Here is a 16150-nt window from a genome sequence, read left to right on the forward strand (position 1 = left end):
CACACACACACACACACACAAGCACATATACACATACACTGGCGTGGGGGGCATAAATCTACCCACCTACCCAAATGTACCAATTACAAATGCACAAACACCTCAATTATATCCTAGACGTGGCGTGGATACCTCACATCCTATTGTAGGATAACTCACATCCCCGCCGCACACACACACACACACACGGGACCACACATGATTTTTTTTTGCGCGCTCCCGGCTGTGATTTACGCTCGCCAAATTCATTTTAATACGGTCGGTATTATCTGCAAAGCGTCGGGAATATGTTTTATTATTCGGTTGCCTCTGGTGGTGCAGCAGCAACCCTTCCCCTCTGGGAGGGCGCGCGTGCGTGCGTGCGTGTGAGCTGCTGGGTTTTATGGGTCCAACAACAGACGGAGGAGTACACACTGGGAGTGAAAGAATCAATTTAACGCGCGGAGGATTCCGGTGTGATTGCGCAATCTCACCGGGAACCGGAGGAAGATTAGAAAGAGAAATTGAATGAGAATTAAAACGAGAGAAGGGGAGTTGGAGATTGAAGAAGGGAAATAGGAAAGGAGAGAGGTGGGGGGGGGGGTTGGTCGCGGTAGTTCCATGCCACCCCTCCTCTTCCTCCTCTTCTTCCTCTTCTCCAACGAAAGGAAAAGGGGCGAACGAATGCTAGGCACGGAAGCTTCCCATTGGTCAGTCTGAGGTCAGATGGTTTCTGCCTTCCTCCTCATACCCCTCCTCCCCCCATCCCGTCTTCCACACACACACACACACACACACACATACACACACACACACACACACACCCCTCTCTCTCTCCGTCTCTCTCTCTCTCTCTGTCTATGTCCCATGGATACTGGCACTCAGCCACCCAGATTCCCCCCCTTCCCCTCCTCTCCCCCTCACCCCACTCCTCCCAATCTGCGATAAACTAAGTGATAGCAGCAGCCCGTCGGACTGTCGGCTATAAAACACAACAAATCATAAAGTGCGGGCAGGGGAAGGCTGAGGAAGGAGGACGGGAGGGAGAACCGTTAGCCGTTAGCCGTTAGCATCCTTCTACTCCTCCTCCTTCTTCTTCTTCATCGTGTGAACGTTGTTGTTGTGTTTGTTCGTGCCCTCCTGTCCTCCCCTCTCCTCTTCTTCTCCTCTCCTCTCTTCTGTCTTCTTCTCTCTTCTCCTACTTCTTCTTCTTCTCCTCTCCTACTTTCTCCCGATGAGTTCCTATTTTGTCAACTCCACTTTCCCGGTCACGCTACCGGGAACGGGTGCTGGCGGGCAGGCGGCGGAGTCATTCCTGGGTCAGATCCCGCTCTACTCGTCGGGATACGCCGCCGACCACCCGCTCCGGCACTACTCGGGGGCAGCAGCCGTTTCCGCTGCAGCAGCCGTGGCGTACGGCGCCAGCGGCGGCGTGCACCAGGAGAAACCGTACCCGGCGTCCACCTACTACCAGCAGGCGGCGAACGGTGCGTACGGCGGGCACCGGGCGGCGCAAGGGGTCGGTGTAGGGGGCACAACCGGAGCCGGTGCCTGCGACTACGCCACGGCAGCGGCGGCAGCGGCGGCTGCGGCAGCGGCCACGAGCTTTTACCGGGACAAGGAGCACCCGTGTAGCCTGGAAGAGCACCAGCTCGCGTTGAGCCAGGACGGCATGCGTAAAGCGGAGTGCGCCGGGCTGAGCGGAAAAGGGATGTTCGGTGAAACGATGGACGACAAGCTGCAGTCCTCAGCACCCATTTACCCGTGGATGCAGCGGATGAACTCCTGCAACGGTGAGTGTCTTCTTCTTCCTTTCCCCCCTTCTTTCTTGCATATTTTATGATCCCCGTCATAAAACTGACGTTTGCTTCCTCTGTCAGCCCCTCTGCTCTCTTTCCTTTCTCTTTTCCCTCCTCCTCCTCTCCCAGTAGCTGCTTTATGATCCCCGTTTGTTGGCCTGTCAGTCAGTCATGTGCTCGGTATTTTATTGTCCGTCATAAACCGGGTTTGTTTGGGTTGGAGCTCCTGATACTGTATGTGACCTGCTGACCGGCGCTGCTATCGAGCAGGGGGAAGAGAGATAGAGAGGAAAAGCCTGTCAGAGTGTTGTGGGTGAAAACAATGAACAGATAGAAAGATGGATGGACAGAGAGGAACCTAAAAGCATTCTCTAGTTTCTATTCAACTGTGTCCACCTCAATTATTTAATTTCAATTCCTCTTTCGGGTTGCCTTTAAACACATAAATCAAATTTAAAAAGATTATCAACTTACATTTAAAGAGAAAACGTGTTATTTTCTTTTCTTTTGGAAACTTTTAATGGAAGAATGGCTCCTGTTATTTTTGTATCACTACTTAGCACAGACAGTGTTATTTATGCGCTCTTTATTTATTATTATTAGATATTAGACTTATAATCAGGCCTGTGGATGCAGATTCAGAGGGAAAGTGCCGGGTCAGCTTCACACGGGAATCATTTGATTTATTTGACTGGCAGAAAGACGCACACGCCTGTCCTGTTTTACACTGTTGTGTAAATGAAACCATAAGTATGGAATTAACGTCGTGGGCCACTGTACTGCGGAGCCGAGTGGCTTTGTTTGGAGGAGAAAAGCGGCCTGTTGAGAGTGCAGTGAGTAATGGTGGATGATGCAGGGCTACTGTTGTACAGAGCACTCTCGGAGTTATGACGGATGAGGTGGAAACAGGCTCCGAAGCGCAAATAAATATATAAATAAATATACGTAAATGAAGAATAAAGCTCAACGAAGGGCTGTACATGAGTTGAAAATGGAAATGGCAGCTGGGGAGAGAACAGAGTGGCTGAGAAATCCTGAGTGCTCCTTCATAATCGGGTTTGGCTGAGTTTTTTTTATTTATGGATGTTAAGATTTAGATATGCGCCCTGAGCCGCGTGCGGTTTTCCATCCTTGCTCTGCCTTTGGGATCGATACAGACTCTGAAGCTGCTAAACTGACAACATGGCGATTTGTTTACCACCGGGGGCCAAAACACTGTTAGTAAGGATCAGAAGAGACTCAGCCATGGAGGACCATCCTCTCTGGGGGAATAGCCAACTTTCCGAAATACTGCTGACTTCTACTATTATTATTACTATTACTATTATTATTATCATTATTATTATTTCTATTTCTATTATTATTATTATTATTATGTGTGTGGTTGAAATTTGAAACAACGCGTTTCTTTCTTCTCTGCTGAATGCTGCTATTCACCATGAGAGGCATTAAAACGTCATTTGAAAGTGAAATAAATAAATGGCTTCTTGTTGGGGTTTTTTTTATACGGCCTTTTATATTGGTTTCCAAAAAAAAAAAAAATACTAATTCCAGCCTTTAAAGGAGAAAGGTTCTGGCCGGACTAAAGATTCAGGTTAACAGAAGAGATGACATCTTAAAAGTCTGTAAAGCCGCTTAATGGAAGAAAATGCGCACTAAGCAGGACACCAAGACACTGTTTGACTTGGGGACTGATTGACTGCTGGATTACATTCTAACTTCATAGAACAAACATTAGAAGGTGGGGGAAATCATAAATTGTATCACATCAGCAATACCAATGAGGTTTTAGATAATGGAATAGGACAAAACCCCCTCCCTGAATCTGTGTGTGTGTCATTAGTTCGGTTAAAATGTAACTTTGTCTGTCTTTTATTATCTCTCAGGGACCTTCAGCAGCCCCGGGAGGCGCGGGCGGCAGACGTACACGCGCTACCAGACTCTCGAGCTGGAGAAGGAGTTCCACTTCAACCGGTACCTCACGCGGCGGCGGCGGATCGAGATCGCGCACGCGCTCTGCCTCACGGAGCGGCAGATCAAGATCTGGTTCCAGAACCGGAGGATGAAGTGGAAGAAGGAGAACAAGCTGATCAACTCGTCCTCTTCCTCGTCGTCCTCGTCCTCCACGGTGAACGGTACAGAGGAAGAGGAGAAACGGACGGAGTGACAGAGGTGGAGGAAAAACAGACAGATGTGAGACGCGAGAGGAGGATGGAGAAAAAGACATAACGCTGGTGAAACCGTTCCTCTTCCCTTCTCAAAGTTCGTCTGATGTGAAAACTCTGGGAAAAGTAGCCTACGATTGATTTTTTTTTTTTTTTTTACCTGAGCAGGGGTGTCAAGAGAAGGAAGAGGGGGAAGGATTCCTTTTTTGAATCCCTCAAAAAAATGTATCCAACTGGCTCTCTGTGTGGTCCGAACAATGGGAAACAATTCGCAACAGACACTTGAGAAGGAACCGTGGGACTGTGTAAAGAGCAGATAGCCTACATAGGAAAAGAGAAAAATAGAAACAAGAACGTAAACGAGGGGGTGGGGGGGGGGGGGGTATGAGAAGGTGTATTTAAAAATACACACCCAACAGTGACAAACTGTGTTAAGACACAATGTCTTGTTGCATTCCAAGAAAACCACCCCTAACTTCTTATTCTACTTAGTTTTTTTTTATTATTATTTGTCAAATGACTTACTGCTGTCCGGCACTTGTTTTGAAGCTTGACCCCCCCCCCCCCCCCCCAGATTTTCATTATTTTTATTAAACGTATAATACCTCGCCCACAACAGTGTGGGTAGGAAAAGCTCTTTGAGAACTGTATAGGCTGTCATATGGTGTTCATATTTAAACTGTATAGAAATAAGCACGGGGGGGGGGGGATCACCTTGTACGGTGAAAGTCATGTAATTGCGGGTAGGGGTGGGGGTAATTTAACCTCTCCAGGTGTTTTACTTTTCCAATATAGAAGGGGGCGCGTGGGAAGGGGGGTGTTAACCTACTGATGTTATTCTCCAAACTACCTAAAAACGTTCAGGAAAGTGTATATTTTATGGATTTTTACATTGTTTATGTTATACTGTTTTGTCAAGTAATTACGCATACTACCTATGAGAAATGTTCAATAAAATGTAAAGTAGTCTATGTATTGGGAGAGATTCTTCTTGGTGGGGGGTGTTGGTTGATACATTCTTGGTTAAAATCATTGTTGAACAGGACTATTTTTGGTTATTGTGATAGAAGTAGAAGCGGTTTTGTTTTATGATTTAATGGCCTACTAACACCCGCGCGTAAAGAATCCAAAACATCTTACCCTCCTAGTAGAACCATGCGCGTACATATTTACGGAGCGCGAGGCGAGGCGAGGCGAGACCGCGGCCGAGGCCGAGGCTGCGCACGCGGTTGTCCGGAGGGGAAGTGACAAGGGGCGCGAGCTACTGCTGTTTGCGGGTTGACCTAATTGATGACCAGACCGAGGGAGAGAAAGTTGACCTGTCCTCGAGCCGACCAGCCAGACACGTCACACACACATACACACACACACACACACACACACACACAACACACCACACATACACACTTCATCCAGACAAAGTGGACAATGTCCTTGCGACCCTTTGAACTCTGCTTGTCCCCTGCGTGACCGGCGCGCGGGTTCCATCACTCGGCAGCGGGGACTTGGGTTTCAGTGATGCACGCGCCGTAAAAACAAACCCTCCCCCCCCCCCCCCCCACACCCTCACACACACACGCTTTTTTCTAACTTATCTCTTGCAAATGACTTGCATTGTTGACATGAATCGATAACACGAAGACGCACAGTGGGACAACCACGCTGCACTTTATGTCTCATTCTAATATCAACTGACATAGAAACTTTAATTTATGAAATCGACTGATACATATACAGTATAAGCTGTTCTATTGTTAAAACATCCAGTTCCAAAACTCATAGTTTTGCTGATATACTGTATATTGCTCTCCTGGCGACAGAGGACACACATTTTGGTTACCATAATGCTACTTGGTTTGCATAAGTTCATCAACAGCATACTTATTAATAGCTGTGTGGCATGAGTGACATGTGTTCTCAGTTTTGCAAAGAAAACGATTTTAATCATCCAGCTGACTGAATGCTACAACTGGACTATATTGAGTTTTAGTAAGTCTGCTAATAAAAGACCATCCAGTTGTAGAACATGCTGCAAAGGTTCTAAAGACTATGGCATGTTTTTTTTAATAGTTAATAATTAATACCACAGACTATGTGTGAGAGAAGCATTACCTTTAGATTTAATATCATTTAATTCAGTTAAATAAGCTGTTGTTTTAAAGTTAAACTCACCATCACCATCAAATGTCTTCAGAATATAAAATGCTGTTACAGGCTGGCTTGTTACTCTATGGCCTTTTGTTTGGCTCTGACCATGCCAGGCAGGGTTGGCGGTTCGATTCCCACAGCGAGAGTGTCTGCTGTAAGGAGAAGTGCCTGCTGGCAGATGTTCTATGTTAAACACAGTGGAAATGGTTTCACTGTGACCCAGAGGGCTCATTTGACAGGCCAACACATACTAACTGCACACATGTTTTTTTCATATATTTGACAAAGAATGGCATGGATCTTTATTTTGTCTACGCTCAATCCTCCACCATTTTTAGAAGTTGGTTCTGAGTGGGTTCAGCAAGAGTTTAAAACTATTTCATTTCATTAGACAATGAACCATTTCAAATCTGTTACATTTGAACTTCAGTTAAAGTGTGAAAAATCTCCAAAACGGAGGCGTCTTAACAACATCTTGACATCTGCGCTCAGCTTGAATTAAGGACTTAAGTATTGCCCACATTTATGCAATGCATAGAAAAAAATCTTTGCTATCTAGTGGATGATTTGATCCATAAACAATCTGAACAGAAGCGTGTGTGGCACCAGCGTGACCATCCAACCCATGAATCCTGACCGTCCTCACAGCTATTGGGCAAACTGGAGAGCTAATTATTATAACACCGGAGAAATGCAGGCGTAGCACATTAGATAAGTAAAATCCTGTTTGAAAATTGAGTATTCCACGCTAAAATCAAAATAAATCAGTACTCTTATCTGTGACTGTGGCCTTTGTTTGGACCAAAGTGGTCAGCGAGCTGTTTCACGGTACAAATATTCAGTGTGGTGGAAATCTATATATAACAAGGGGAGTGTGTTCAGAAGTGTGTGCCAACTGGGTCAGTGCCTCCTTCTCTCTGGGTTCTGTGCTTTTAAGCCCTTCGGCCTGCTTTCAAGCCAACAGATGGTTGATTCAATATAGGCTATTGATATCAATACTCTAGTGAGAAAAACAATAAATATATCTGTTTTGTGCATGTGTCCACCCCTGTCGCTTGCTGCTGCAGTTGTTTTCTTCCCTTCGTTTACTTCTGACTATCCAAGATCATTTCTATTCCAGCTGCTGGGGTTCTTTTGCCGACGCTCAGTGTGAGAGCGGCTGAGTGTTTGAAATGTGGCCTGCAACTCGTACACATGCAGGAGCACATTTATGCACACACAGTCCCCCACAGAGCGCATTCATTTGTATCATTTCACACAAAAAAAGTCTGGAATTCTTCATGCCCTGTGTTCCAGCCTGTGTGCATATATGTGTGTGTCGGAAACATGCATAACCGAGTGCATGTTGAGGCCTAACACACACACACACACACACGCACACACACACAGAGGCACCCTGGCTGAAATGCATCCCAACCCTGGAATCAACAAATCATAAATCAGCAGATTTCCATCCAGTGTGGACGTCACAGATCAGGTTTAACATTCCTCCTCTGCAGCTGGAAGGGAAGCTGCAGGGGGAAAGAAAGAAAGAAAGAGAAAGAAAGAAAGAAAGAAAGGAAGAAAGGAAGAAAAGAAGAAAGAAAGAAGCAGTATAGGCTGAATCTGATTTCCATTCTTAGTCATGGCTTGGTGGCTTCAGACAGTGTGACTTTGGTGGAGATGGTTAAGTTCCTTTGGTTAATGTTAGTGTTAGAAGTTGGTCATTTTCACAGTTTATTGGCAATATACTTCCTGGGTGACTAGAGCCAGACAGACGCCTGCCCGGGGACTGCAGTTAAAAACTAATACTAAATATGGCTAAATTGGCACATTTGTAGACATGGCTTTTAATGTGCACAATCCTTGTAACTTTAAAATGTAGGCCTTTAAAGTACATACATGTTTAAAAAATTAAATCTACAGTATTTTTGCAAACGTGGAGAGGATGTATGCTTACTACAGTAAACATGACGGAGACAACTACAAAAAGAGAACTCTATAGAGTTATATATAACATCAAATAACAAATAAAAGAGTAATAGAAGTTTTTGTTATTGAACTCGGTTGATGAGGCCACTATGTGTGTTTAAGGTGGATGATTGTGGTAAATATCGATGATATTGTTAAAGACATTTCAACAAAAGTGAAGACGTGAAATTGTTTTTTTACCGGCCCTGAACGCATCACCATCTTGTCCCAGCTGTTGTAATGGGCCCGTGTTGCGTTTATGGCGCAGTTAATATCAATTCCTATTTGTGACAGTCCCACACGTCATTGATGTTGTTATTCCAATTGTTTCAGGCTGTGTTTTGTTGCTGTTATTAGACTATTATTGTGATTTATGCTGTTCAATTTTTCAATATAGGTCTGATTGTGGACAGAAGACCTAAACTCTCAAGTGGAGGAGTATTGCAGCATTGGCTGACTGATATTACGAGTTTGTCTGCTGTGTTAGATATTCCATTATTAACAGGCTATTTTATGGTGTATGGCCACAGGCTCCTAATTCCCAGCCTAAGCAAAGGTCAATTAACAAGCCTGAGTGATGAGAGACACACTCACACAGAAAGAGAGAGAGAATATTTTATAAAGGCTCTCTCATACTCCTTTTCCAGTATCTACTTTCTCCCTCTCCCTTCTATTTTGGTATTTTTAATTCTTATCAATATAGTTAAACAGTTATACGTTTTATTTATTTTTATCCCCAACTTGTAATAATTAGTTCTTATATTGTATCCTGTTATTTCATGCATATCCTTTATGTGTGTGCTGTGTGTGTATTTCGCTGCTGCAAAACCGGAATTTCCCTTTTTTGGGATCAATAAAAAATCTATCTATCTGATAAGTGCAATAAATTATGTCTGCAGTAGGTGGCGCTCTGAGCTCACCCCCGGCACCTCCACCAGCAGCATAAAGGGTGTGTGTGTGCGAGAGAGAGAGAGAGAGAGAGGGAGAGGGAGAGAGAGAGCGAGAGCTTCCCCCGCCCATCCCTTCATCATTAGAAACCTCAGAGCATGAATTACCTCCAAAGTCATCGGCGAGAATTTACGACTGGTCAACAAAAGCACGTGACCGCCTCCCCCCTCTTCTCTCTGTCTCTCCTCCCTCACCTCACCCCTCACCTCCCCCATCTCACACACACACACACACACACACGTACACACCTCAATCCAGCACACTGACACACACACCACCCCACCCCCATATTTGGACGGCGCATACATAGCTAAAAACGAAGTACAGTGCAACGCCATAATTCACTAATACATCATAAATCGTTGAAAGTACCCGCGTTATAACGACCAAGAGAAATCTAACAAATCAAGCGCCCCTTAGTACTCAGCCGTAAGCCTGCAACTCTCTAAAACAACCTAAATGAGCTCTTACTTTGTAAACTCGTTCTCGGGGCGCTACCCAAATGGCCCCGACTATCAACTGCTAAATTATGGAGCCGGCAGCGGCGCAATGAACGGCGGGATGTACAGGGACTCTTCCTCCGCCAACATGCACCATGCGACGGGCTCTTACGGCTACAGCTACAATGGCATGGACCTGACCGTCAGCAACCGGGGAGGGGGGAGCGGCAGCGCCGCCAACACCGGAGGACACTTCGGGGGCGGCTCGGTCGTCGGGGGCTCCAGGGGCTTCGGCTCCCCAGCAGCGGAGACGGGCTTCAGACAGCCGTCCAGCTGCTCTCTCGCCTCTGCGGCAGACTCCCTTCTGTCACCCGGTATTGGAGAACCCAAACTGGGCGCCCAAAGCTCGTCTCCCCACTCGGAGCAACCAGGAAGCGGTAATCTCAGCTCTCCAAATCTGTCCTCCACCTCCTCCGGCGGCAGCGGCACGGCGCAGCGCTTCACGGAGCTGGACGACTCGTCGCCAGAGACCGAGGAGTTGCAGCACAAAAGGGAAGCCGGCCACGGCAGCAACCCGCCTCCCCGGACCGGGCACCCGCAAAGGCAAGAGGGCGGCCCGGCGGGATCAGCCGCTGGCAGCACGACGGGCAGCGACACTCAGCCACCACAGATATTCCCCTGGATGAGAAAGCTGCACATTAGCCATGGTACATGCTGCTCTTGTGTTTACAGCTTATTAGCCCTGTATCATAGGGCGATAATATTCATAATGCCGACTCAATAGATTGTAGCAAATATGTTTGGACACATGGGGTTGGTGACAGTTTAGGGCTTGTGCAATCTACATGGTGCCCTGCGCCTCTTTGCACATACACTAAAGATTCAGCAGACTTATTGCTGTTTTGATATGAGTCGAGTAAACTGACTGTTGAGAGCACACACACACATTTAGCCACGGTTCGTAATTTTGTGTGTGCACCCCACGAAGCCTTTTTCACTGAGCCAATTTAATATTGTCATATAAGTGTCAGAAATCAGTAAGCGAGGTGTTGGAAGCTCCCAGTAAAGCACAAAATGTCTGTTGCATTTTGCGTCTTGCTTTCCTGCAGATACAGAGCAAATACGACCGTGTGTATTTTGTGCTAATTTGGAAATCAGAAAAGTCAGTGAACAGGACAGCTGGCCAGCCTCTGGTTAACCAGCTGCAGTTGTGTATTAGCGTGTTTTCTCAGTGCATCAGGGTGCAATTCGTTTTGCATTTCCCTTCTGTAGAAGCTAGGGACGCCGGGAGGTTGCTCCTCTGTATTTTCTCCCTCTTTTTTATTCAGCAAATTTCACAAAAGCGTCATAAATCTGTCAGGGGAGAGGCAAGCCGGGCAGCAATGCCCAGGCTGAGTAGCGCAGACAGATCCGGGTGGGAAAAGAAAAAAATAAAGCGAGGCCAGGAAGGCTTTTGAGGCTCTTGCTCCTTTGAAAAGTGAAGCTTTATTACGTGTGGGAACTTTATTTGGGAGGTGAGGCAGAGGACGGGGCAATTAAATCCCGAAGGCAGCTGACGGGAGTCAAAAGGGGGAATAGAGAGGGTGATGGTGACGAGGGGTTGTTAAAAAAGAAAATAGTAATGTGACAAATAAAAGCAGATCTTTAAGCACAGACTGTGGAGTGGAAATGGTCGAAATAAAATGTGTGAAGAAAGACTGCTGTCAGAATGAGGCAACAGTTCCACACACTATTGTTTGGCCTTTACGCACGTTGATTCTGATGAAACTAAGGTTGAAATCGACCTTCTGTATCGTGTGCATGTGTGTGTGGTTATAGAGGGGGTGGACACAATAATACCAACACCTGTAGCTACAATATACCAGAATGCAAAGCAACAAACCTGTAGAATACCTTTGTAAATGGATTTGCTGATCCAGTGTTTTTTTGGGGGTTATTTTATACTAGGGTGTTCCTAAGGTGTTCATAGTATTTTGTCACATGTTGGTGCATCCAACCCCCCCCACACCCCTTAACAGCCTTTTGTTCGCTCCAAACCCTCAGATATGACAGGCCCGGACGGGAAACGGGCGCGGACGGCGTACACCCGCTACCAGACTCTCGAGCTGGAGAAGGAGTTCCACTTCAACCGGTACCTCACGCGGCGGCGGCGTATCGAGATCGCGCACGCGCTCTGCCTCACGGAGCGGCAGATCAAGATCTGGTTCCAGAACCGGAGGATGAAGTGGAAGAAGGACAACAAACTGAAAAGCATGACCCTCGGCACCGCTGGCAGCGCCTTCCAACCCTAGAAATGAACCTATATATATAAAAAAATCCATACCTCCATTTCTGTGGAAAGGTTATTCCCATGTGCAGGCTTCCCAGGAGGGAATAGAGAGACAAAACAGGAAAAAAAAGAAAGAAAACTTGAAGAAAATATAGAAAACCCCAGAAGAAGCCAGCAGAAAATGGAGCAAAAGAAGACGGTGATGAAGAAACATTTACAGTCAGATTCCAAATCCAGATTTAAAAAAAACACTTCCTATTATCAACGGAGTACTGTACAGCAGCGCAGCACTTTTTATTTGTTCAGCATGTTGGTCTTTGGTGTTTTAGGGCAACGTAAAAAATGACTGTGGTACGTGCTCTTCTAAAAACAAAAAATGTAGTGTTCCTGTATGTTGTTGTCGTTTTTTAATCTTTCTGGAGCAGAGGAGTCGAGATAAGGAAAGGATGAGTAATGCAACCTTCTCTTTACGTCCTCCCTGACAACGTTGCTACCTACCTGTTGATGTCTATATATCGCTTTATGTGTCAAGTGCGATGTTTTATATTTGACAAAGTGCTTTCTAGAGATGTTAGCATGTGAGCTCTTGTTGTAAGTTGTTTACAGCCAATAATATGTGGATAGCCTCCAGTTTGAGTCCCCCCCTTTCTCTGTCAGTCATTTGGCATTCAAATCGGCTCCTATTTTTATTTAGGAAGCAGGAACGTCTCTCTCTCTCTCTCTCTGTGTGTGTGTGTATGTGTGTGTGTGTGTGTGTGTGTGTGTGGGTGTGTTTGTGCGCGTGTGTGTCTAAAATCAAAGCCCCGCTCACAATTCTGTATCCATCCATAATGTTGTGTATAGCTCTATTATTCAAGAAGTGTAACTGTACATTATTGTTGTTATTATTGTAATTATTGGATTCATGTTTGAGAAAGGATGTATATAGATATATATATATATATTAACATTTTTAACTGTGACCAGTTGGCTATTTGTAGTTGCAGATTGTATGTGTATAAGTGTGTGAGAAAAAATGTGTGAATGCTCGCGCGTGAGTGGTGTGTGAAAGTATGTGTGTGAACGCATGAACGATGGATGGCTACTGTACTGTAAGGCCTGTACGCTTTCTGCCAATGAGCTTTTTGTATTTGTTTGTAACTTGGAGTAAAAAACAACAACAATAAAGTTCCCCGCATACTCATCAAAACCAGGCAGACTCAACCAGCTGCTCCTGTACCAAACTGCTGCACAAATGGCTTATCTGAGGTTGAAGAGCATGACATTTACAAAAGCCAAGGGTTTTAGAAGTCTTCACGTTATGCAGGAGTTGCGTCCTCGGCCAAATAAAACATGATTATTTGCGCCGGTATGAATTTACTGTGAATAATTTAAATTATATGAAAATGTGTGTCGCGTCATGCCAAACTCTGAGGTTGGTGTGTCATATTATAACGTTTACCATGCTGAGAAACAACCCGGGATAGTGTGGTTGGTCCTGATAATTCCCAATGTGGGTCTGGACTAACTGACTTACCAAGCCGAGTCCAATTCTCGCAGATTCGAAAATTAACTTTCTTCTTCTGTGCATTTTCGTCTTTTACTAGTTTCTACATACTCTTATGCGCATTTCTGAGCCTTGTCTAAGGAAAATAGCTTTAATAACTTCCAGGGTTTAATTCTACCAAATCATTCAAGCTTGACAACCGAAGTGCGTCATGCGTAAAGACGCATCACCGTCCAGAGGCCTGCAGTCTGCTTTCCAGGCCACATTTTAACCCTGGACGCCAGATTTCCAAGGCGACAACTCGACTCACAGCATCACAGCGTCAGGCTCCCCACTCACGAAACAAGTTGCATAAAATACACACATAATCTACACACACAAAACAGACGCACGGGCCAATTTTCATCCCTGCTGACCAGTTCTGACAAGACAACAAACTACCCACGGTGGACAAATTGGTCACTTTTCTCTAAACGGCCTCCCTTTTTCCGTCCTGACGGAGGCCACTCCCGGGCAAATTAGGTTACTTTTTCCCGATTTCCAACTGTAAACAACCAACTGAACTTTTAAACTCACCGACTGATACTGCTTCAGCTTCCGTGCTCATACACGGCTCTATTTGTGAGCTGATGAAGGGGAGGGGGGGTGAGGACGAGGTCCAGCTCCGAGCCTCATCTGGACACAACCGCTATCTCCTGCCTCTTCTGTGTGCGTATGTGTGTTGAGATATATATTTTTAAAGCTAACCTCCTTCTGCTAAGGGCCAAACTATAAAAGAGGAGGCAGCTTTGACATTTACATGTCAAACGCATGAGGGTTTTTATCTCCAAGTTGGATCGTAAAGATCAGGCCTGGCCTCGGACTGATACCTCTCACTGGCTCTCCTCTGGTCACGTGGGGTCCATAAAGTTAGTTTTATGGTTTTGGGGAGTTGACAATGTACTATATATTTCACATTCTAGAAAGCAAGTGACGGTTTAACGGCTTCGCGGGGATCCTAAAGGGGTCAGTAAAGTAGAGACAGAGCGCGAGGGCGGGTGGTGTGTTTGTGTGTGTGTGAGAGAGAGAGAGCAGGCCATAACCGGCCGCTGCTCCAGCTCCGGTTCACTCGCGGAGCCCGGCGAGCTCCACTCTCTGCCGCTCTGGACTCTAAGAACAGCCGGTGGATAGAAAGAGTCAGGACGCACAGTAAGTAGTGTTTGAATGCTGTCTGTAAGTAGGGGCTATAGAGAGGGGAGGGGTGGGAGGTGACAATGGAAGATAGAGCTGTGTAATTACCATGTCACTCACTCACTGTGGTGCTGCTTAACGCGCTTGCTGAGTGCCACGAAGCTCCGGTGTATTTGAGAGGTTGTTGTGGCTGGTCGGGACCGCGCGACGGTGGTGGCGTCACAGATGGACTGAAATGCCATGTGTGGGCACGCGCGCAGTTGGGTGTACATTTGGGTAGCCCCCAAAATATGCGTTTTAGTGCGTGCGTAATGATGGCACACATGCACAGGCTCAGTCTGGAGAGGCGGCTGGCAGCAGACAGAGTGGTTTACACCAGAACGGTCGTTGTGTATCCGTGGGTGTCAGCATGTGAGTGTGAAACACACAACAACTTTTACAAAAATAAAATGAAGAGCAAAACGTCGGTGTGCTTATAATGACTTTTAATATGGTGTGTTGGACACCTTAATAATGCATTCAATGAACAGACCCAGAATAGTTGCAAAATCTCTTTTGGATAACAGACAAATATGAATATCATTTTGTGAAGTTAATTCACATTCCCTCCCTGAATGATTTTACTGCCAACCAACTGCTAAAGTATTTATTTGAACGTATTGCATTATTAGCCTTTTTATTGTTGTGTAAGGAGACTGGCAAAGTAAGCTTTTTATTGCATGTGTAAGCTGTCTTTACATATGATAACAAACGTCTTAAATACTTAATCCTGCAGCAATTTTGGAGAGGAGCGTTCCCCTGTACGTTTGTTTTGTCACTTTTACGCACGGCCATTGTGTGCGTAAAAATGCTTTCAATAAAGTATTAAGAGTTGGAGAAATTCCCGCAACGTTAAGCAAGACGGGGATGGGCATACACACACACACACACACACACACACACACACACACACACACACAGTTGTGACATGCGTCCTTGGGTACAAGAAAATATTTTTCCGTCCTCCGCCCTTGTATTTTCCAGGCAGGATGGGCGTGAGTGAAAAAGCGTCGTGGATACAAACATCCCCAAGGCTCGCCATCAGAGTCCTTCCAGGTTATTTTACACCACAGCTATGGCCTGTTGTGTGCCTGTTGTAGATGCTGTTTTTGTTGGAGAGAAGCTTGTAAATCAAATCAAATTGGAACCAGACGCTTGAGATTTAGAATTGACCTCATACAGGTCAAATTTCCATAGAATTATTTAAACATAGGGCACGAAACACTCACACCAACTTTAATAGAGAATTTAAAATTGCACACAATGTAAACTATTATCAGCTGTCTTAAAAAGCTTTGAGATCATGTACTGAAATTGTGTATCGGCGAAGACATGGGGCTCAAAACTCTTCACTGAACCAACTATTACAATTAGGACACCCGATGGATTGAAATATCCACTGATGACAAGCAAACGCTGGACTAGAAATTCTGAAAAGCATGAATCCAAACTTACTACGTAACATCCAACAGTCACACCGATACTCCAAAAAAAATAAACACACATGTAAATACACATTTCAAAAGGACACAAGCCTGATTGAACAACATGAAATATTAATGGAAGTACTAATGTGGCACATCATGTATCCGTTGAAATCAACAGTAATGTAATACAATTGTTTTAAACCTTGCATTCACAAGAAATTCACATATATTGGTCAAAAAGCCGCCAAGCAAACAACACCTTCATGTGGCGTTATGACATAATAATGAAAACACTGTGTTGTGAATGAAAGGGGAGAAGGGGGATGAGGA

At 45.3% G+C, this 16150-nt stretch overlaps 3 protein-coding genes across 4 annotated transcripts in view; all 3 read left to right on the plus strand.

The window, feature by feature from the left end:
* Positions 1 to 16150, plus strand: part of hoxb3a (homeobox B3a) — an 88795-nt gene that overhangs the window by 10258 nt on the left and 62387 nt on the right. Inside the window, exon 1 of one of the 2 annotated variants that reach the window (XM_032537287.1) lies at positions 14204 to 14372. The exons of the other annotated variant lie outside the window; for it this stretch is intronic. The gene's annotated coding sequence lies outside the window, so the exon portion shown is untranslated. Of the gene's footprint in view, positions 1 to 14203; positions 14373 to 16150 lie in introns of those variants that run through there. 2 annotated transcript variants of the gene reach the window in all.
* On the plus strand, positions 884 to 4350 carry hoxb6a (homeobox B6a). Its single transcript, XM_032537299.1, has 2 exons — positions 884 to 1772; positions 3665 to 4350. Exons 1-2 carry the CDS (start codon positions 1214 to 1216, stop codon positions 3943 to 3945), a joined length of 840 nt encoding a protein of 279 aa, XP_032393190.1. The 5' UTR covers positions 884 to 1213; the 3' UTR covers positions 3946 to 4350.
* hoxb5a (homeobox B5a) lies at positions 9258 to 12903 on the plus strand. Its single transcript, XM_032537298.1, has 2 exons — positions 9258 to 10136; positions 11473 to 12903. Exons 1-2 carry the CDS (start codon positions 9449 to 9451, stop codon positions 11718 to 11720), a joined length of 936 nt encoding a protein of 311 aa, XP_032393189.1. The 5' UTR covers positions 9258 to 9448; the 3' UTR covers positions 11721 to 12903.

This window comes from Etheostoma spectabile, chromosome 15 (genome assembly GCF_008692095.1).
Source record: "Etheostoma spectabile isolate EspeVRDwgs_2016 chromosome 15, UIUC_Espe_1.0, whole genome shotgun sequence".
In the NCBI taxonomy this organism is placed as follows: domain Eukaryota; kingdom Metazoa; phylum Chordata; class Actinopteri; order Perciformes; family Percidae; genus Etheostoma; species Etheostoma spectabile.

Coding starts and splice junctions, on each gene's coding strand:
- hoxb5a (XM_032537298.1), top strand. CDS start 9,449: ATGAGCTCTTACTTTGTAAACTCGTTCTCGGGGCGCTACCCAAATGGC. Junction 10,137..11,472: donor AAAGCTGCACATTAGCCATG/GTACATGCTGCT, acceptor CCAAACCCTCAG/ATATGACAGGCCCGGACGGG.
- hoxb6a (XM_032537299.1), top strand. CDS start 1,214: ATGAGTTCCTATTTTGTCAACTCCACTTTCCCGGTCACGCTACCGGGA. Junction 1,773..3,664: donor GCGGATGAACTCCTGCAACG/GTGAGTGTCTTC, acceptor ATTATCTCTCAG/GGACCTTCAGCAGCCCCGGG.